This window comes from Mustela lutreola, chromosome 9 (genome assembly GCF_030435805.1).
Source record: "Mustela lutreola isolate mMusLut2 chromosome 9, mMusLut2.pri, whole genome shotgun sequence".
NCBI lineage: Eukaryota > Metazoa > Chordata > Mammalia > Carnivora > Mustelidae > Mustela > Mustela lutreola.
In genome coordinates, this window is record NC_081298.1 from 92,181,816 (window position 1) to 92,204,046 (window position 22,231).

Below are 22,231 nucleotides of genomic sequence, written 5' to 3' on the forward strand. Positions count from 1 at the left end.
AGAACTTCTGCAAATTGTTAAGGAAGATGAACACTCTAATAGGAATATGAGCAAAGAAACATTAAAAAAAAAAAAAAAAAAAGCACCACAGAAGGAATATAAAGGACAAATAAAAAGACATACATACAGACGGAAAGAAACAAAGAGAATATGTCCAACCACACTTCTGAGGCACCTGGATGGCTCAGTGAGTTAAGCAACCGAGTCCTGATTTTGGCTCAGTCATGCTCTCAGGGTCAGGCTCCTCGCTCAGCAGGGAGTCTGCTTGAGATCCTCTCTGTCCCTCCTCCTATCCCCCGCCTTACCCCCCATACCCAGTGCACTCTCTCTGTCAAATAAAAAAGTAAATCTTAAAGTAAAAAAAAAAAAAAAAAAGATACACTTCTTATGAAAGTATGTATCGGTTTAATCTTTCTGGAGGCTATTTTATAATACATATCAGAAGTTAAAATATGCATATCGTTTGATCCAACCATTTCACTTTCAGAAATTTATTCTAAGGAAGTGATAGAACAAGTACCCAAAGGTTTGAAAAATACTCGTTGTGGTTGTTTCATAATAGCTATAAATAACCTAAATGTCTAATAGGAGACTGGCTAAATAAATCATGACACATCCACACAATGGACTAAAACTGATGATGCAGACATTTAACACAAAAAGATAGTTAGGGTGTACTGCTAAGTGAGAAAGCAGATTACAGAGGATGATGTGCAGTAAATCCTTTTTTTTTTTATAAAAATATACAAGTCTGGAAGGCACACCAAAACATTAACAATGGTGAACAACAGGATTTTGAATAATATTTTCTTTTTTATTAAAGACTTTTTTTTTTTTTAAACTAATCTCTACACCCCATGTGGGGCTCAAACTTGCAACCCAAAGACCAAGAGTCACAGGCTCCACCAACTGAGCCAGCTGGGTGCCCCCCTATTTTCTCTCTTTGTCTAATTTTCTCTTCTAATTATTCTACTATCTCCACAGAGTAACCTGTATAAAAAAATATTTTATGAGGGATGTCTGCCTGGCTCAGTTGGAAGAGGATGCGACTCTTGATCTTAGAGTTATGAGTTCGAGCCTCACATGGGGTGCAGAAATTATTTAAATTTTAAAAATTTTAAATATATTTTATGACATCATGATTGTTTTCTTCCACATCAACTACACGTCATACAAGGAACTGGCATTCATTTCATTGTTTCAAGTCTTCCAGCCCCCAACACCAAACACCAGTAGAGAGTCTACAGCAGGGCCCTTACTGAGATACAAACATACACAGCATTGAACAGTGAGTTATAATCCTGGAAACTTCTCTGTGGTTTCAAATAAATGGTAATTGAAAGACTGAGATAGTATTGTAACAGTGCCTAGAACACTGCTTTACACTTAAAGTGTGGAGAAGGGCCTTGTGTGTTTGAGGAGGGTAGGTGGGAGACAGGACGAGAAGGGATAGAAAGTGAGAAGGAAAACGGAAATAGGGTAAGTCCCTACAGCACTGATACTCAACTTTTCAGACAAATGCTTCTAAGCACATTTAATTAATAAGAACTATCAAATGGTGGGACACCTGGGTGGCTCAGTGGGTTAAAGCCTCTGCCTTCGGCTCAGGTTATGGTCTCAGGGTCCTGGGATCGAGCCCCGCATCGGGTTCTCTCTGCTCAGCGGGGAGCCTGCTTCACCCTCCCCTCTGCCTGCCTCTCTACTTGTGATCTCTCTCTGTCAAATAAATAAATTAAAAAAAAAAAAAAAAGAACTATCAAATGGTAACTCGTTTATCTCTTTAGAACTCAACCTTTCTGGAACATGAGGCATAAAAACTAATTTCTGTGCCAACGGGAGACAAAGCCCATGCTCAGCAGCACCTGTAGTTTAATCACAGACAGGACCCTCCAACTCTCACTCACAGCCTCTTCACTGGGGCACGCGGTTCTAATAGGCTTAGTCATCTGGTTTCCGGGTCCACTGCAGATTAAAAACGACAAATTAGAGAGGCACTAATTCAGGAAGGCACATGGATAGCAGCGAGAAGTCAGGAGGGACAGTCTCCAAAGAAAGGAACCAAAAAACACAATAAGGCACAAACATAAAATTCTGTAAGCAGTGTAAGCCAGGAGCAGTTTATTCAGGAGCAAATGGTCTTGCCCATATCAAGCAAGCAAAGATCCTAATAGACCTAATAACAATGCATTTGAGAAATAAAAGAATGGTGAGGTGTCAGACTTGGAAAGTAATGTCACCATCATGTCATCCTTGTTTTACAAACAAGGACCCGGATGGACAGGGTGGGGAAGTAAGCTGTCCACAGTATAGGGCATGGTGGTCACCAGACATGTTCTGAGCAGGTGTATTTTCTACCTATACCATGCTGACTGTGTTATATAATCTAGAAGACAGGAAATATATCATTTGTCTCAGAAAGAGTCCTATCCAAAATAGTATACTTTCAAAACTCTTAAACCCTCAGGGGTTGGGAACACCTGTCTTCCCATGATGAGTCATCTCAAATGGGCTTTCCAAATGATCAGGCCACTCCTCTATTCAGCCTGTCGGCCCTTTTCTTCAAAAACTTTAGCAATTTCTCCCCATCCTCCTTACTTTCTATAAACCCCAATTCAACTTCCACCCAATAGCATTCGCTAGAAAACAAAAGCCAGGAGGGGTGGGGAAAAAAAAGAAAAAACAAAAAAAAAAGGAAGAAAAAACAAACAAAAGCCATGAGGCAAGAACTCCCTCAACCCGTCAAACCCTATAAATTTCTATCTTCTGTACCCATTCTTTTTCCTGTGTCCTTCCAGGTCAGTGAATGAAGTGCCTTTTCTCTTGTCCGAAGTCCTCTCCTGTACCTGAGTTTAGGATTCTTTTTTTTTTTTTTTTTTTTTCTCTTCTGTGTTTTTTTTTTTTTTTTTTTTTTTAATTTTTTTATCTGAGTTTAGGATTCTATCCATGACCTGTCACCAACTCCTCAGTCCTATTCCATCAATAATTTCCCCTGTACTATATTCCCAACCCCTTCCTTACTACTGGCTATTTCTTCCCTGTTTAACGTACTCAAGATGCTCTTCCACCATTAAAAATAATGAATTCCTCTGTGACTCAGCGTCCAACTGACTTTCCATTCACTCATATCACCGCTTTCTGACTCCACTCCACACCACTGCTCCACTTAAACTGCTCTAACAAAGCTCATAAGTAATCTCCATATTTCCAAAGCCAAGAAACACCCTTTCATTCTTATCATGACCTTTCTGATTTCTAACACCCCAAAGAATCTACACTTTCCTCCTTTTAAACCTACTTAGTATTCATTTCTATCACTTAGTATCTCCTGGTTCTACATCTGTATCTCCAATCATTTTGCCTCCTTCATCTGTTCATTCATTCCTTCAAGTGGTTGTCCCTGAGCCCCTCAGATTTGCTAGACACTACACAGGGCACTGGGAATATACAATGAATAAGTAAGTCAAGGTCTCTGCTTTCACAAAGGTGATATTCCTGGGGAGGGAGATAAACAATAAGCAAGAAATCAGTTGATACAGGCTACCTGGCAAAATAAAACATGGTAAGTTCCTTATATTGGTTGGTGAAGGAAGTTCTCTCTGAGGTAAGATTTAATTGAGGTCTGAATGACAAGAAGTCAGCCATGGAGAGATCAGGAAGAAGAACATTGCAGGCATTAAAGACCTAAATATGAGACCTGAAACCATAAAACTCCTAGAAGAAAACATGGGCAGTAATTTCTTTGACATCAGTTGCAGCAATATTTTTTTCTAGATAAGTCTCCTAAGGCAAGGGAAACACAAGCAAAAATAAACTATTGGGACTACACCAAAATAAAAAGCTTTTGTGTTGTTTTGTACAAAACGAAAAGACAACCTACTAAATTAGAGAAGATATTTGCAAATGATGTATCTGCTAATGAGTTAATATCCAAAATATATAAAGATCTTCTATAACTCAACACCAAAAGACCCCAAATCCAAGTAAAAAAATGAGCAGAGGATCTGAATAAACATTTTTCCAAAGACAACACACAGATGGCCAAGAAACACATGAAAAGGTACTTAAAAAAAAAAAAAGCTCAATATCACTAATCATCAGGAAAATGCAAATCAAAACAAAACCACAATGAGATATTATCTTAGACCTGTCAGAATGGCTAAAATAATAATAAAAAAATAACAAATAACAAATGCTGGCGAGGATATGGAGAAAAAGAAACCTCTGTGCACTGTTGGCAGGAATGTAAATTGGTGCAGCCACTGTGAAAAAAAGAATGGAGGGTCCTCAAAAAATTAAAAAAAAAAATGCCCTATGATCCAGTAATTCTACTAGTAGGTGTTTACTCAAAGAAAACAAAAATATTAATTCAAAAAGATATACGCACCCCTATTCATCGCAACATTATTTATAACAGCTAAGATATGGAAGCAACCCTAAGGTCCATCAACAGATAAATGGATAAAGATGTGGTATATATATATAATGTAATATGATTCCACCGCAGAAAAAATGCAACAACATTTGCAATAACACAGATGGACCTAGAGGGTATTATGCTAAGTGAAATAAGTCAGACAGAGAAAGACAAATACTGCCTGATCTCACTTACAAGGGGAATCTGAAAAACAAAACAAATGAACAAAGAAACCAACAAAAGAACAGACTCTTAAATACAAAGAGCAAGCTGGTAGTTGCCAGGCAGGTGGGGGGGGGGGGGGGTTAAATAGATAAAGGGGATCAAGAGGTACAAACTTCCAGTTATAAAATAAATCACAAAGATGAGAAGTGCAGCATAGAAAATATAGCCAATAATATGCTAGGTGACAGGTGGCAACTACACTTACTGTGATGAGCACTTAGTAATGTACAGAATTGTTGAATCACAATGTTGTACACCTGAAACTAATATAACACTGTAATTACGTTATACTTCAAAAAAAATTACTTAACTTTAAAAATAGATTTTAACATATTTTTCTATACAAGTACCTACCCCCTTCCTTCCCTCTCATTTTATTTCCTTCCTTCCTTTGCATTTCCTTTGTTCTTTTTTTTTTTCCTAGCGTCCTTCATTTCTTCCTATCTTTAAAAGAAAAAAAAAAAAGACATTCCAGGCAAAAGAACCAGCCATGCCTAAGATACCAAAGAGGAAACAACGTTCAGTGCTTGAAAGAGATGAAGGGGAATCGCTGTGGCTGAAGAGCACGGAGGATTGGATTTTGGTGGAGAAAGAGAGAAGCCTTCAAAGGGGTTTGCAGGTCCGAGTGAGGAGTTTGGATTGTACTCCAGGTGTGCTTCTCTTCCTCTACCTACCCATAGTCCGCTTCTCTCTTCCACATGGTCTCCCTGTGAGATCTCATTCCATTTCACTTTTCATTAGTATCATGTGGTTACAGGACAACAATCACCAAACCTTTCTCTAAAATCCAGGCCAGCCCTACCCTCCAATGTCCTAAACCGTACCCACCCTTGGATTTTCACTAGTGCTTTACTCTAAAAAGTCCCAAACTAAAGTCATTCTCTTTCCCTCACACACTGTTCTTTCTTCATTTTGTTAACACCATTATCAACCCAGTCACTTAAGCCAGATGCCCAAGCTTCAACCTAGCTTCCTCTCACCTCCAACATCTAATTACCAACATCAATTTTTCAAGTTTAAAGGAGAGATAGGGAGGAGGGTAAATGGAAAAGGAATGGAAATCTTTTGCCTCCACTAATAATGACACTTCCCAATGCAGCTCATACATATAAGCCAAGGTTAACAACCCATCTCAGGAATGTTGTCTTAGTCCCAGCTACACAAGTCTATATAACACCCCAACCTAACCAACCCATGCCACTGTCCCTCTCAGTCTCAAGAGAGACTACAGAACTTAAAAATCATGTCTTTTAGTTAGAAGATATCCCTGAGACTACCCAGTGATCTCCATATTTATACAAGGAAAAACACACAGAAGGTTAAGTCGTGTGTCCCAGATCACTGAGAGAGACTACACAATCTATTTCGCTTACTTTGTATAGTTATTTGTTCATATGAGCTAAACCTTGAACCAGAACTTGCATATATAGACGTGGGCATTATTTAATCATATCCCCTTAAAATCACTCCAAAATTGCTGCGTAAGCCATTTAAATGACCCATTTTATATTACTAACATAACATATTAATAATCTAAAACTATGTTTTTAAAAGAAGAATACTTCATTTTCTGAGAAAGTCTACATTATCCCAAATTAACTTTTTTTTAAGTGAATTCTCATGATAGGTCAGAGAGCCACCAAGATCTGATCTTTCAACAAGGTCACAGAACTCACAGGGCAAACCACTGGGCAAGAGTTACTGATGATCCCCCTTTTCACTGCTTCTCTCTGAAAGTAACAAGAACAGGGAGAAATAAGTGCCTATCTATGTTCTAAGAGCTACATACAGTGATCAATTTTAGGTACCACCTCTCTAGACTCAATTTATAACCAAGCTGCTGAGCTGTATTTATGAACATTTTAAAAACAAGATTCTCAGGCACCTGGGTGGCACAGTCGGTTAAACACCCAGCTCTTGGTTTCAGCTCGGATCATGATTTTGGGGTCTGGGGTTGAACCCTGCATCAGGCTCCAAACTCAGGGTGGTGTCTGCTTGAGATTCTCTCTCTCCTTCTCTCTTTGCCCTTCCTGCTTGTGGTGTTTCTCTCTCTAAATAAATAAATAAATATTTCAAAAACAAAACAAAACCATATTCTCTCTGATCAACTTAAGTCTCGTTGTCCTCCCTTCCCTCAACTCCTGAAGATTACAATATACCTCTTAAGAGGGTATACCACCACTCCCCTTTCTCTTTGGGTACCTCTTTTCCTAGCTAGACCTGGGGTTAGTCTGTGCTTTTTCAAATTATATATTCCTTTCCCATGTCCTTTGCATGCTCACTACGCTAAATATAAGTTGAAAATCACTGTCCTAATTTACTGCAGGCCAACAACCACCACAAGCTAGAAAATTAATGCATGCCTCGCTTAAAGACAAATTTTAGTTACTTCTGAGTTTTTGATACTTGACCTAACCTTCTCCATCTTCACAATATAGACAAATAGTTCGAGTTCCTTTATGTAATTAAGATACTTATCTTTGCATCTCTACTTCTGAGATTGATCGAATTAGGTACCCATAATTGAATATAATCAATAAAGAGATTTCCAAGATTTTCTGGAAGGTGCTCTACTTTGCTTTGAATTTTTGTTATTTTTCAACTTTGCCAAAAACCTACAAGATTTGTTCGCTCTTATCATTTTAATAAGGTCAACACTTCAGATCTATTATACTACTGGAATAGGAATAGAGAGGTCTGTATATATCACATTCCTTTGGCCTGTAGTGCCTACCCGGTAAATCTGAATTAGTATTGATTTACTATATTATTTCTTCAGTTAATTTATTCTCCAGTACGTACTGTTGCATTCCTAAACTGGATACAAAATAAATCTAAGGTTTACATCCTGCTTCCTAAGGATTATCTAACACTTTAAAGTAGTTACAAATGAAATAGATAAATAGGAAAACAAAACTTTGAGATTATGAACCCAAAGCGCCAACAAAAGCAACAAGAATGACAAGCAACCATAGGACAACAGGATAGACTGGGAAGTACAGAGGTTAGGTAGGATTCAGGTAGGTGGGCAGGGCAGGGGAGTGGATCCCAGGTAGAGGGAGCACTGTGGTAAAGCACTGGAAAGAACTAAATCCATGGTACAAGGGGAGAAGGAGGGCACAGGCCTGAATGAAGCAGATAACTTGTGTTAGAGCATTTGGGTTGAAGAATTTGAAGCTGGATAGGCAGCTGGGATCAGGCGTTCCTCAGGGGCAGAGAGGCCCTTCATACTAATAATAACATCAAAGGTTGGGGAAATTTTCCAACACACAGGTGGCTTTCAAGCAGGAAAAAAAAAATCAAAACCACAATATTTCTTTGAGATTCCTTCTCTTCTCCTTATTCCTCATCTTTATCTATCTATCTATCTACAGAGTATAGCATTCATTTAAAAAATTTGAGTTCCTTTATAAAGTTAAGATACTTTTTTTTTTAAGATTTTATTTATTTATTTGACACAGAGAGAGAGAGATCACAAGTAGGCAGAGAGGCAGGCAGGCAGAAAGAGAGAGAGGCAAGGCTCCCTGCTGAGCAGAGAGCCCGATGCAGGGCTCGATCCCACGACTCTGAGATCATTACCTGAGCCGAAGGCAGAGGCTCAACCCACTGAGCCACCCAGGTGCCCCAATACCTTTTTTTTTTTTTAAGGTTTTATTTATTTGCCAGAGAGAGACACAACGAGAGAGGGAACACAAGCAGGGGGAGTGGGAGAGGGAGAAGCAGGCTTCTTCCTTCCTCACTGAGCAGGGAGCCCGATGTGGGGCTCAATACCAGAACCCTGGGATCATGACCTAAGCCGAAGGCACATGCTTAAAGACTGAGCCACCTGGGGCGCCTGGGTGGCTCAGTGGGTTGAGCCGCTGCCTTCGGCTCAGGTCATGATCTCAGGGTCCTGGGATCGAGTCCCGCATCGGGCTCTCTGCTCAGCAGGGAGTCTGCTTCCTCCTCTCTCTCTCTGCCTGCCTCTCTGCCTACTTGTGATCTCTCTCTGTCAAATAAATAAATAAAATCTTTAAAAAAAAAAAAAAAAAAAAAAAAAAAAATAAAGACTGAGCCACCAAGTGCCCCTAGCTAAGATACTTAAAACTCGCATTTCTACTTTTGAGATTGATAGATAATATGTGTGTATGTATGTGTGTGTATATATATTTCTCCAAGACACTAACTTCACCAGGTTATACACGCAGCAAAACAAATATTGCCTGATAAAAACAAAATTCATGCACTCACATACTAAGTTACCATTTATAGACCGCTAACTATATGCTAGGCATTATGCTAAGCACTTTGCATAATTTCATCTAATCCTTACAACCACCTACAGTATTATCCATATTTTATAAATGAAGCCGGATCTTCATTGACCAACATCACAGGTCTAGGATTCAGGCCAAGGGCTGCCTAGTTCCAACTCCCATGCTTTTAAACCACTGCACATGGGACTAACCTCAGAAGTCTTCTAAGGAGAACATCACAGTGCTTCCATTTTTCTGGGGCACAGGGGACAGATAGCAGGTTTTCCTCAATCACTGCTGAGTTACCCCTTCTGCTCAAACCAAGATTATACATAGCCAAAAGGTCAGATGGAATTATTTCTCCCAGCACTGCCAAATCCCCACCACTGAGATGTTCAGGCTTCTAAAAACGGTAGAGAACAAAGGTCTGAGGAACAGAGCAAAGCAAGGGAAACTAAACAAATCTAACAACCCAGTAAGATAATCAGCACTTCCTGAACCAACAAGATTCACTGACCAGGGAAAATGATGAGTTGGGGGAACAGCAGGAGACTTGCCACCTCTGTAAATGTTGCTCAAGCCCCAATCCTCCAAGAGAGGCCCAACAGATGAGGCCAGAGTCCTCTTTTTTTTCGTGTTCCGAAGGGTAATAGTCTCTATTTTGTTCTCAAAGTCATGCTCTGTACCAGAGGGACAATAATCTCTCTCTCATCCTAAAGATCCCAGTACAATAGCTGTAAGCATCCTCAAAAACAGGCAGCAACAAAATGACACGGCATCATATTGCTTTTTCCAGGATTCAAGTCCTAGATGAAAGGCATCATTATTTACGATCATTATAATTACAAATGATAATCTAACATCAATGCTATGCTTGGCCTTCTATGATGATAATATAGGGATGCCATAAACTCTTTCATCCAATTATCTCTCGGCTCTTCAGAAATCAGGAATAACAAAGCTTCTGCTGGCATTGCCATCCACTGTCTGCCAAGGATAACTCATAACCCAAGGAGAAAACTGACCAGTTTAGGCTGATTCACTCACAGCAGGTCCTGAGTGAAACTCCAGATTTTCACTCTTTCAACTTTGTTCCGACTTAAGGAATTCTCTCTCTGCCAAGGTGAAAGCGTCACTCAGAAGGACTCCTCTTCCCTAACAATTGTTCATAACTCAACAAGAAGAACGGAGATTGTTTAAAGTATACATAATACTCTAAAAATAAAGACAGCAGTCTAGCAATACTAAAGATACTGGAAGGGGGGTAAGGAGGCACAAAATGCTGCAGCCCGAACTGGGTTTTTTTTTTTTTACTTTGGGTATAAGCACAGAACATATGATTTATTTATGTAGGCAATTTTGTTCCTCAAAAGAAACCAAAAATGTTGCAATACTCACTTCAATTTTGCTAAGAATATAACATATGCAAACGTGCAGAACTAGACATGTTCCCAAAAACAAGGTTACTCGACGAAGGGGTTCCAGAGAAAACTCTGTTAAGAACAATCCACCTTCAGTGTTTCCTAACCATTTCCTCACTGGTCTCCTTCCCCTCGACACCTCCAGAATTGAGACTACACCACACACCTTTTTGGAGGGTGCCTTTGTTTCATATCCATTGCTCACATTATGTCAACAAGGAGGGCAGGAGCCAATCTTCCATTATTTCTATGTATGCCACAGCATCACAGAGCTGAAAATACTGTAGATGCTCAGTTATCCTTGTGGCTCCTGGCTGGCAGGCCAAGCTGTCTCTTCTGCGCTGTGCATTACACATAACTACGCCCTCCCGTTTCATGGTCATAACAGCCCTACAGAGGCAGGAAGGACAGTTACTACAAATGAGGAACCAGTGGCTCACACTGGTTGAATGAGTTCCCAAAGCCACACCAGCAGATAGTAGTCAAAAAACTTGAACCCAATATCCCTAATTGCAAGTGCTAGACTCTTCCTGAAAATTCTTTATGCAAAGGATTATCAACATCTTCTCTCACAACATTCTGATTTTTAATAACTCGTCCCAACTGAACCTTCCTATAAGCAATTCATGTCAGAAAATGCTTTCACAATACTTTTGGGTTGCTCAGATAGGAGCAATGAGAATACAAGGAGAATTGTTTCAAGTTCATACTCCATGTTCAGTCAGCAGTAGAGTACAGTGACAACGTCCTCGGCCAGAGCCTACGAAGACTTACCATTCTATCTCCTGTAGTTCACTGGTTCACTTCTGGAAGGAGACATGTTATATAGAAAAGACATGAAGATTTTTAACCATAACAGGTTAAACAGAAAGACTGTTGGCTCACTGATTCTGAGAAAATGAATTTAAAAACCAAATGATTCGCCTAAAGTCAGATGAGACCCTTCTGAGCCATCCCTGACTCCTCTCTCTTTCCCCAATAACAGTCAACACGTCATGTCTGTGCCACCTTGGCACAACTGACATTTTGGGCTGGGGAAGTCTTTGTTGTGGTGGGGAGGGAGGGCTATTAGGTATGCTTAGCAGCATCCTTGGCCTATACCCCCTAGATGCCAGTATTACCTCCCACCCTGTAACAATCAAAAATGTCTCCAGACATTACTAAATGTCACCTGGAGGTAACTGCTCCTGGTTGAGAATCACTGGTCTCGATCAGTAGTCTCCAAAGAGAGGTACACAAAACAGTCCACTGGGAAGGCAAATATATGGATGAGACTCTCCACTTATATTATCATCTTAAAAAATAAGACTTTCTCTTTATTAATACTTACTAGACGGCCCAACACTAGTGTTCCCATCCAGTCTCTATGTCAGCCTGGGTCTCATACGAATCTAAAGGAATAAGCAAAGCATGGAAGCTCCGTAGCGCAGGCTGAGGTGGAATGAAATGTACTACAGTTCATGTGCTTGGTTAAGTAGATTTACCGATCACATTTGTTTGAAGTGAATTAACCCTCACAAAGCAAACAAGGGGCTTAAAAAGATTCCTGCAAAGATACCTTAGATTAAAGACCGCATACACAAACAACAAAAATATGGCAGTGCCTCATTTCTATTTGGGTGTACTTTTAAGATTTTATTTACTTATTTGATAGAGAGAGTGCACGCAAGTGAGTGCATGCACAAGCAAGGGCAGCAGCAGGCAGAAGGGAAGGGAGAAGCAGGCTCTCCGCTGAGCAGAGAGCCAGATGGGCTCCATCCCACCTGACCTGAAGGCAGAAGCTTAACCTACTGAGCCACCTAGGCATCCTTCCTGGTGTAGTTTTTGTTTTGTTTTGTTTTGTTTTATTTATTTGTTCCTGGTGTAATTTTCATCAGTCACATTACAATATAGAAACAAGATATGACAAGAAATGCACCAAAACCTATCCAGAGAGCTTAAAATACACATTTGCATCTCTTATCATAAATGATTAACTTCATTTTAAGTATATACTGTGCCTTCAGATATTAGCTAATGAAAGCAGGACATGCGCATAATGTATAAACAAAAAGGCATACATCCAATAAAGGGATTAAATGTTTAACTGAGAACAGGAGACCTCACTGGTCTCCTTCCCCTCAACACCTTCAGAATTGAGAGACTACACCACACACTCTTTTGGAGGGTGCCTTTGTTTCATGTGCATTGCTCACATTATGTCAACAAGAGGGCAGGAGCCAATCTTCCATTATTTCTCTAAATAATGCCATTTAGACAGTGCCACTCCATGCAAAAAGTTTAGCGAACATTGCTCTAAACCAACACCGACAGAACTTTTTATGATGATGAAATATTTTCTATCTGTGCTGTCCAAAATTGTAGGTCCTAACCACGTGTGGCTATTAAGCAAATTAAAAGTGGCTAGTGTGCCTACAGAATCAAAGTTGAATTTTAATTTTGGTAACTTAAATTTAAACAGCCATATGTGGCTGTGGCTACTTCACGGGACAGCACAGCCCTGGACCATTGGTAGATTATGTTATCTCGAAACAAAAAGCTCCCAGCAGGCAATGCACTTTCCTGCTTTTTGTCTTTGGCCATGGTATTCTCTCTGCTTTGAATGTTCTCTCAACCTTGTCCATCTAGTAATAAATTCTTATTCTTGAAGGCCTACCTCAAATAACACCTTTCTTTAGCTTTCCTAACTACTCCTGACCCCACAGAATTAACTGCTGCCTCAGGTCTGTTGCCCTCCCCCTTTTATAACCTTCCACTCCCATACTTAGAGCTACTGGCTCGGGCATCTGAAGTTCTGGCATTGGGAGTTCCTCAAGGCAGTGTCTTATTTATCACTGGCTGATGTCCAGGATATCGTGAGTGCTCAGTAATGGTTACTGGATACGGCAATGAATGGACCAACAAACCCTGATCACCCTGTTTAGACTGCAATGCTTCTTCCACCATAACAAAAAAAAAAAAAAAAAAAAAAAAAAAAGCTCCAGAAAAGCAGACCAAAGGCTACTCTTTGCTACTTCACAGTGCCAGATGCTACTTCAATAGACAATACCATTTCTATTATTACCACTGTTTGGCTCTTTCAGATGCAGATGTCACAGTTATTTCTTAAGCAGGCTTGAAAAGCATTTAGCCTTTGAAGAGCACAAAATGAAGGTACTTGGTGGTGTGAGCCCCTCTCTGAGGGTCACCTTTCAAATACTGCCATGACTGCTCTGATGCAGTCATGGCTCACGGATCCCGGATTAATGTTTATCAAGCTTTTCCTGGGTACTCTACATGCAGCTTTAGCTGCTCAGGTACAAGTGGACGCTTCCCCTTATCTCCTCCCACTCAAAACCCACGTGAAACTGTTTCTCTTCATCATCTTGCATTGAATGAGTATGACTTTGTTAGAAAGACCAAAGGCAAGGCTTTGACCATGCAATTGCTTATTCTGGATTTCATTTCTGAATTCTAGATTTGGCTATATTTAGCAAAGCTAAAACCGTCATCGTGCCCGAAGCCAGGAAGAAGACACCATTCACAAGCCACCCCCTGAAAATCTGCAGTTGCCACTAAAAAACCAGACTTTCCAGCAGGCAAAGACATCTGAGGTGGGAGGGATCAAATTGGTGTTTGCGTCAGAGAAGACCTCAGGTGCTCAGAACCAACCTCTCTGCCTGGCACTTAAGCTCTCCATAATCTTATTGCCTCTTTTTTTCTCTCCAACCTACCCTCTGCTCTGGTCACACATCCTCACTCTCTCCCCCATCCACTCCTTTCTGTAACACTGGTCATCCCACTCCCTCACCTGCTTCTCCTTAAAGCTGCTTGCCTCTCACTGAAACTTCCAGACAGCTCCCCTGCCCCCAAACACTACCCGCCCCACCATTGCCCCACAATTAGCATAGGGCTGAGGCACAGAGGGTAGAAGGGCAAGCTGAGAGCTAATCAGTAGTTACTGGAAAGACCCAGGGCTACCAAAGAAAGTGAGCAGCAATTCAACAGCCAGGGAACAAACGTAAAAGAATTCCCTCTACCATTCCATGTCCTTCTTTCCTTGCTTCTTCTTTCTGGAAAGGAAATTCGTACTAATCCAGACGATACCACTAGTCAGTATCTCTGAATCATACTGTTTCACCACTATACACTTGCATATTCTAACTCTCTCTGCTGGGAAGGCCTTGGGTAACCCTCATCTGGACCATCTGCTGGGCAATTTCCATTCCTGTTCAAACCACACTTCATCTATAAACCCTGGCCTCCAGGCCCTTTCCCTTTATCACCTCATGACATCTTTTTATCATCTACTATACACCAAGGGCCATGCCAAGTGCTAGACCCTGATCTTAGGGTTATTTCTTGGTCTATGAGCTCCTTAAGAGCCAGGCCCATGACCTATTCATCTTAGTAATTCTGGAATCTAATGCAGTGCCTGTCACAAAGAAAGCCTAACGAACATTCACTAAATGAACACATGTGCATATCAATACCAACAGAAAGTAATCATATGCTACGTGTGTGTGTACACAGACATACATACATGTATACATATTTGTCTTAGGTGTTTAAACCTCACTACCTTGTGATATTGGTAGAAAAACTTTTAAGTTTACTAGTACAAAAACTCACTTAGTAGTTCTCATTAAGTCTAAACCTAGATTTCCTCAGTGGAAGTAAGGAAACTACTCTGATGGGGCACATGCTCCATCTTATATAGGACTGATGCAGTTCTGGAAAGTGGCCTTGGACACAGCAGGTATTCAACAAACATTTACTGTTTAAACCTTAGACATAAGGCCTCATATAGCTAAGGACAAATAACAAAAGCACAGCTCTTTAGTCCTTCTCTGAGCATTGCTCGAATTTTCCCATTGAGCTCATTCCAGAAGCTTAACCAAATCTTCCCTTGATATCACACACCTATGACCTCAGACATGATTAGGAAGTCATCGTGGCATCCTCATGAGGAAGCTAGAGAAGATACCCACGTCTATACCCAGCCTGGAGTAGCCATATCCCCTGAACTCATGGTCTAGAGTCTTCATTTCCCCCAAACAAACCCCAGTGCCCAGTGAACAGTCAGTGAAAGCAGGCAAGCAGAGCTGATACTGATGGAGGATGGCAGCCCACACATTCTCCTGTCTTACTCCAGCACCTCTCTCTTGCACTCCTCACTATAAAGCTTAGACTGATACCCATTTTAGAGAATTAGGGATGACAGGTGGGATGTGGTGCTGTGTTTAAAACGCACCCAAACCTCCCCAAACCATCTGGTCATTGCCCTGGCAACTCAATGCACAACTGTCATCATCCTTGGACAACTCTGGCTGGGACTGGTGGTTAGGTCCACGCCTGGGGACTCAAAGAGAAAAAGGTGCAGGAAGGAACATGGTCACCTGAAATATGTTGACCCTTTAAGGAGCTAGTGAGGCTTCCACAGAAAAATATCTGACTCTGTCCACCCACCATGGGGAAAAGGATTGCTGCAGATTGCTATAGCCAAACCAACCTCCACATTCCCCCCCACTCCCCCTTAACTATATATAGGATAAAATCTTGCTGGCAAATAATGTCTACCACTCATTGAACACCTGAAAAATAATTTCACATTCATTGCCTCATTCGATCTTTGTGACCACGCCAAAGGAGAGGGGTTCTCGATCTTTAGCTTTCATCAGAATCTCTCCAGAAATCTGCTCAAGCCCCACCCTTGTGGTTTACAGGGTGAGGCCTAATTTGCATCTCTAACGAGCTTCCCTATGATGCTGATGCTCCTGATCCAGGACTCCATGCTTTAAGAACCACTGCCACAGAGAAACAGGAGAATCTCAGGAGAGATTTGAAATGTCTTATCCAAGGTTTCACAGCTAGGAAAGGACAGATGCAGAATTCGAACCCCGATCTGCCTGACTGTATAGAGCCAGTGCTGGTAACCATGGTATACTGTACGTGTGAATATGTACCTTCGTCTTATCAAATGCACTGGCAGTTCCTTTAAGGCAGGCATCACCCTTTAGATCTCCCTATTATGCCTCTCAGAACTTAGTAGTACCTTTATTTAGTAGTGGTACCTTTATTTAGTAAATGCTACATAAATAATTCATATACAGGCTCCTACATAGCTATATACCTCTAAGAGCCACAAATTCAAACTCACTTATAGTCAAAGAATATAAAGACAGCAGTATCACCAGACCCAGTTTTACAGGAGACTCTCTCTTGCTGCTCTGAGTCTTGGTCCATGCTATCTCCACACCTGCATAACTCCTACTCATTCTCTGGTCAGTCACTTCCCGCAGAAAGCAATTCTTGGATCTCTAAAACTAAGGGCCACTGCACCCTAAGCTTGTCTCCACGACAGCACATATCACTCTATTCTAACAGGCTGTTTTCCATCTCTCAGCATAGTCTGTAAACTATAGCATCTAGTTTTACGTCATATCCCCAGGGCCTAGCACTGTGCCTGGCACATCATAAATATGCTACAACTGCTTGATGAATGAATAAACGAATGCAGAGCTGCAAGTCCTTAATTCCATATAAAAACATCACAATGCATGATGTGCAGTTCTCAGGGATGAATTCCAGGGAAGAGGAAGATAGCCGAGATAACAAAGACCAACTTTGCCTTTTCTCTCACCATCATTCAGTCCCTGAGAACAGGCACTGCTTAGGGTAGCACCAACTACAATGAGACAATATTCCAGCTGAACAAAATGCTCCTGGGCTATAGGGTCAGCAGAAGCCATTCAAAGAGAAGGAAAGAGCTCTGTGCCCCTTCATTCCTCCTGATTTCTCTCTCACATACTTCTCCATTTCTCCATCCCACTGCAGTTAAGGGCTTTGGCACAGGGATGAAAGACACAGATCAGACTCAAGGGTGCAGATCTGGCAGCAGGCACAGAATCATCTCCCATCCTGCACCAAAGCCCACAAGGAAAGATCCAGAGGGACAGTGACTCAGGCCCCGGATTAAGTCCAGCTAGAGCAGTGCTAAGAATGGAAAACAGCAAGAATTTCACAAGGACATTAATTGTCAGATATTTTTTTTGTTAAGCGTTTTTAAAGTAAAGGCTTTCACCTTAACCCCAGAAAAATGGGCCCAAGTTGAACCCAGTACTTGGACAAGCTGAGAGCCAAAGACAGCTGCTGCTTCATCTCAACCCACATGCCTGCAACAATCACCATGACAGGCATCTCCCAGGCCCAGGTTAGGACCTTTGCTTCAACCTGAGCTTGCAAAAAGGCTCCTTCTCGGGACGCCTGGGTGGCTCAGTTGGTTAAGCGGCTGCCTTCGGCTCAGGTCATGATCCCAGCGTCCTAGGATCGAGTCCCACATCAGGCTCCTTGCTTGGTGGGGAGCCTGCTTCTCCCTCTGCCTCTGCCTGCCACTCTGTCTGCCTGTGCTTTCTCTCGCTTCTCTCTCTATGACAAATAAATAAATAAAATCTTTAAAAAAAAAAAAAAAAAAAAAGGCTCCTTCTCCAACTTATAAACTGTCCACCCCAAAACCACCATGTTGACCTAACAGAAGCCTCTCCCTTCCCCCCCCATCCCCTCTCAGCAATAACACAACCTACAGTAGGTTGACCCCATCCAATTAGTTTGAATAGCTTCATCCCTAGGAAACTGCTGCTTTTATTAAAAATAAAAGCACACAAGGCAGGCAATGGGCTGTGAAAAGTAGGAGTCTGGCATAATTATGAAGGTCGAGGTTAAGGTTACCAAAAGATACAGGCAAAGATTTCCAGAAAGCCTGGGGGATAAAAATATATATTTACATATCTATAGATACACAAATGAACACACATGGAGAGAATTTACACAGCAGATCTAAATATCTTTTCCAATTGAGGAAAAACAAAAATCAGATGCCACTCTCAAGTAATTCTTTCGGCTAAAAAATAAAAATAAAAACTAAAACAGGAGGCAGAGGGGCCTAGTAGACCGGTTTCAAAATAACCACATTCATCTCGTGTAATTTCTGTTATCTTGGCTACATCCTGGGGACCTGATTATAGTTCGGTCAGGAAACAAAACTAGTCAAATCCACTAAGAGCCTTGGCTCTTAGAAAAACATATTCCCATTCTCTGAAAATCCTCTCTTCCTCCAATGCCTGCTCCTGGGAGTGGGAAAGTTGGGTAGAAGGAGAAACCCCTCTCTCTTCTTAAAGCTACTCCACCTCCACCCTTCAGCCCTCACATCACAATTTCAAGTTTAAGAAAGATGACAAGCCCAGCACCCTCTTTGATGTGAAGCTTTACACTTTCACACATACGTTTTCTCATCTGATCCTTATAATTCACTGAGGCAGACAAGAATTGGCTTGCCAATTTTTAAAGAAATAAAATGAAAGGCCACCGAGGTAAACAATTTCCAGCAACGTTCTTCCACCCCACAAGCCCTGTCACTTCCAAATCTCAGTTTTAAATTTCTCAAGGACAATGATTCACTGAGCAAGGGGAGGGGGAAGGGAGGGTCAATTGGTCAAAACCCATTCATACACTGAACAACTAGAAACCAGTCTTGCTGCATCAGCATAAGATTTTAATTCACCGCACACTGCAAGAGTCCCATCATACCTTCCGCCAACACCTCGTCCACAGTGACCTGCTGTCGCCCAATGCCAAAGACCCTTCCGATGTAGCCACTGCCCAGGCCCGAGGTGCTGCCCCCACCTCCGCTGGAGCCGGAGCCCAGGCCAGAGCCGCCCTGCTCTCGCCGGGAGTCGAAAAACTTCTTCATCTTGCGAATAGGAAGCAGTAAAGCAAAATACCGACGGTTTCTGGAATTTTTTTTTTTTTTTTTTTTTTTTAAAAGAAAACAAGAGATCCAAGGATTTCTTCTCAGATTTCAGCTCGGAGAGGAGCCACCCGAATCCGGCCGTGGGGGTGGGGGCTGAGGGAGGATGCCTATAGGAATATGCGTGTCAATCGCGCCGCGGTCCCCTCCTCCTCAAGAGAGCGATTCGTGTAAGTTTAAACCTGTGATGACAGAAGAGAGAGAGGATGAATCAGTAACACACTTACGAATTCAACCGCTGAGTCCTAGAGAGAGCGAAAGCCATCATCCCGGGGAAACGCTCCGTGCATTTACCTAGCAAGAAAAACCCTGGGGCTGAAAACCCGGCAGAGCCCGGGACCCCTGTGCCCGCGGCTCGGAAAAAGGAAGGATTCGGCCGCCTCGGCCAGCGCCGACCGAGCCCGGCACTGCCTCCCCCTCCTCCCGGGTCTCCCCGCCGCCCCAAAAGGCAGCATCCCGGCGGCACCCACTTGAGACGGCTCGGCGGCTGGCTCCCAGCTACCAGCCCTGCAACATTGTCACGGCCGCCGGGCCGGCCTGCGACGCGGAGAAGAGGCGGCGCTGCAGCGAGAGCCGGGGCCGCGTTCGGCGCCCGCCCGCCAGCCAGCTGATCCCCGGAGCGCCCAGCGGAGACTGACCCGCCGCCCCTCCCCCGCGCGCGCTCCCGCCCGGCTCCATCCACCCAACCAGGAAGTGAACCGCCGCCGGAAGTGCCTCTCGGGACGCCGCGGCGACGGGCCGAAGCCCTCCTGTTGCTGCCGCTCAGTCGCGACAAACGAAAAGGAGTCGTTGGAGAGAAGGGGACCCGGGAGGGGGGGGTTCTCAGTGTGGAAAGAGTTTTGGAAAAGAACTTTTATCGCCCGGTCCGCATGGCACCATGGGAAAGGTAGTTCGGTGAAACCCAGCGGCTGGACTACAACTCCCAGGATGCCCCTGAAGGAGCGGGCGAGGTGGCTGCGGTGGCCTCCTTGGCCTCTAAGGTGGTTAGTGGGGTGGTGCATTTGTGGGGATTCGGTTATTTAAACACATCCGGTAGAGAGACTGCCAGGGACTCGGAAACTGCTGCATGTTCCACCCTTTTGAGGCCATCTTATTTGCGGCTTGACCTCCCTGCACAAGGGATTCTGGGGGTTGTTGTTTCCAAAAGGATCGAGGCTGACACCTGAAGGACGCGGCTTAACCTCTTAGCCCCTAGCCTGTCCTGCGGGGCTCACCGACGTCACCTGGGCAGAAAGTGGAAGACGGGGTGATCGGGAGAATTTCACTGGCAGTTGGTACAAGGCCACACCCGAACGCCAACCCGAAATGAAATCTGTGCCCTTCTGCCCGCAACCTCAAAAGCTGTTTTTGCTCCAGTTGTTATTGAGAACTGCTCAGCGGTCAGCTCTGAGCTAGGCGCTGTGAGAAAGCTTAACAAGACAGTGTTTCGTCTGAGAATCTATAGGCGAGACTCAAACCGAGAAACTTAAGGGGAGTGTGCAGGGCAAATTCTAGGGTACCAGCAGATCCAAATCGCTGGCTCTGATCCCAAACTTCGGGGCTGGGCTGCTGACAGTGACGCTAAATTCTTCCACCTTTGCTGATGTGTGGGTGGGCCTGACCTTCACAGATCTTCCCTCACACAAGAACCCAAGGCTGATCTTCTGTTATTTCTTTTTCACTTCAAGATTTCCTCCTTGATGTTTAACATACAGATATCGCCTGAGTGCCCAAGTCCACTAGGTGGACAACGTGATTTTCATCTGCCAAATTTAGAAGATTTGGAAGGCCGGTTAGTACCCTTCTCCTTCCCTAGATTTCCTAATGGATGATGCTGAAAGTAGTTCCAAATCCCTGCCCCCGCTTCCCAAAAAATCCATGATTTTTCTAACCACCCGAATATAGGTTATTTCTCACCTCCACCCGCTCTGCCTAATTCTGCGACAGCACTCTTGGCTTGTAATTCATCCCAGAACTTTTTCAATAGGCATTTGAGGAGAGGACGAAGAGGTATTCCAGGGGCGGGGGGGAATGGGGGGGAAAAAAAGGTTCTTGCCTTCTCTAATCTTAATGTTGAACTGAGCGAGCGGTGACTGCCGCTTCTCCTTCCTCTTTTCCGTCCTCCTCTCTTCCTTCTCCTTTCCTCCTCCTCCCCTTCCCCTCCCCCATCCTCCTCCTCCTCCTTCTTCCCCTCCCCCTCCTTTTTTCAAGTAGTGCCTTTGTAGTTAAGCTTCCTATGTAGAGACAGCATTTTTTCTTCCAGAGGGAGTCAATGTTGTCACCTCAGTTCACGAATTCATGCAGCCACCTCCAGGGTGGAATGCAGCACCTGCCAGAACCTTCCCTCAAAGAAAGCCCACAGAGGCATGTTCTCTGCACTTTCCTTAAAAGGCTAGATTTTGTCTTGAGGAAGTTTGGAATAGACTTGAAAATAGACGGGAAAGTTCATTTGGAATTAGATTCATTGACCTCCATCTTTAACTACATCTATTGATCTTGACTGATTTTTTTGAAGAGGTTCTGTTGGGTCCCAGAATCTGTTCCGATCTCAGGTTTTACTTCTCTAGACATTCCGGTTACCAGACTAGACCAGGCTTATGCAAATCCCAAGTCTCACTTCTGAGGAACAAAAACTTGTTTTTATCTGATAGGATTAAGGCAGCTAACAAGCATCCACGTGATGCTTTGAGGAGGTTTCTTTATAAAGAAGCAAAAGAGAAAAAACATTAGAACACTGGGTTTCTTGCTTTCCATTCTTTCAGAAATTAATAACAATTATAATGACAAAGCTCCAGTTTTTGATCCTTTACATATAGTCATTACTTGTTCCTCATAACAGCCCTATGAAATAAGCTAATATTAATTGTACCTCATTTTTTAGATGAGGGCTCTGAAGCATAGAGGTAAATGAGTTGCTCAAAGTCACACAGATAGTGACTAGCAAAGACAGCCCTTAAACCCAGACTCTTTGGCTTTAAAGCCCAGTGTTTAACTAGCTACACTGAATTGTCTACTCTCAAAGAACAAATACAGGGGCGCCTGGGTGGCTCAGTGGGTTAAGCCGCTGCCTTCGGCTCAGGTCATGATCTCAGGGTCCTGGGATCGAGTCCCACATCGGGCTCTCTGCTCAGCAGTGAGCCTGCTTCCTCCTCTCTCTCTCTGCCTGCCTCTC

General features: G+C 42.9%; 1 protein-coding gene across 16 annotated transcripts in view; it reads right to left on the reverse strand.

The window, feature by feature from the left end:
• The window catches only part of AAK1 (AP2 associated kinase 1), a 174,186-nt gene extending 154,310 nt beyond the window's left edge, over positions 1-19,876 (reverse strand). For 6 of the 16 annotated variants that reach the window (XM_059187879.1, XM_059187888.1, XM_059187882.1 and 3 more), the window contains exons 1-2: positions 19,551-19,875; positions 18,861-19,262 (exon numbers count right to left, since the gene is read on the reverse strand). In XM_059187879.1, the coding sequence (XP_059043862.1) occupies positions 18,861-19,023 (163 nt within the window). In that variant the 5' untranslated portion in view covers positions 19,024-19,262; positions 19,551-19,875. Of the gene's footprint in view, positions 1-18,860; positions 19,263-19,550 lie in introns of all 16 variants that reach the window. The other 10 variants (XM_059187885.1, XM_059187884.1, XM_059187891.1 and 7 more) reach the window with 5 other exon arrangements.
• Between the last annotated feature and the right edge of the window lie 2,355 nt (positions 19,877-22,231).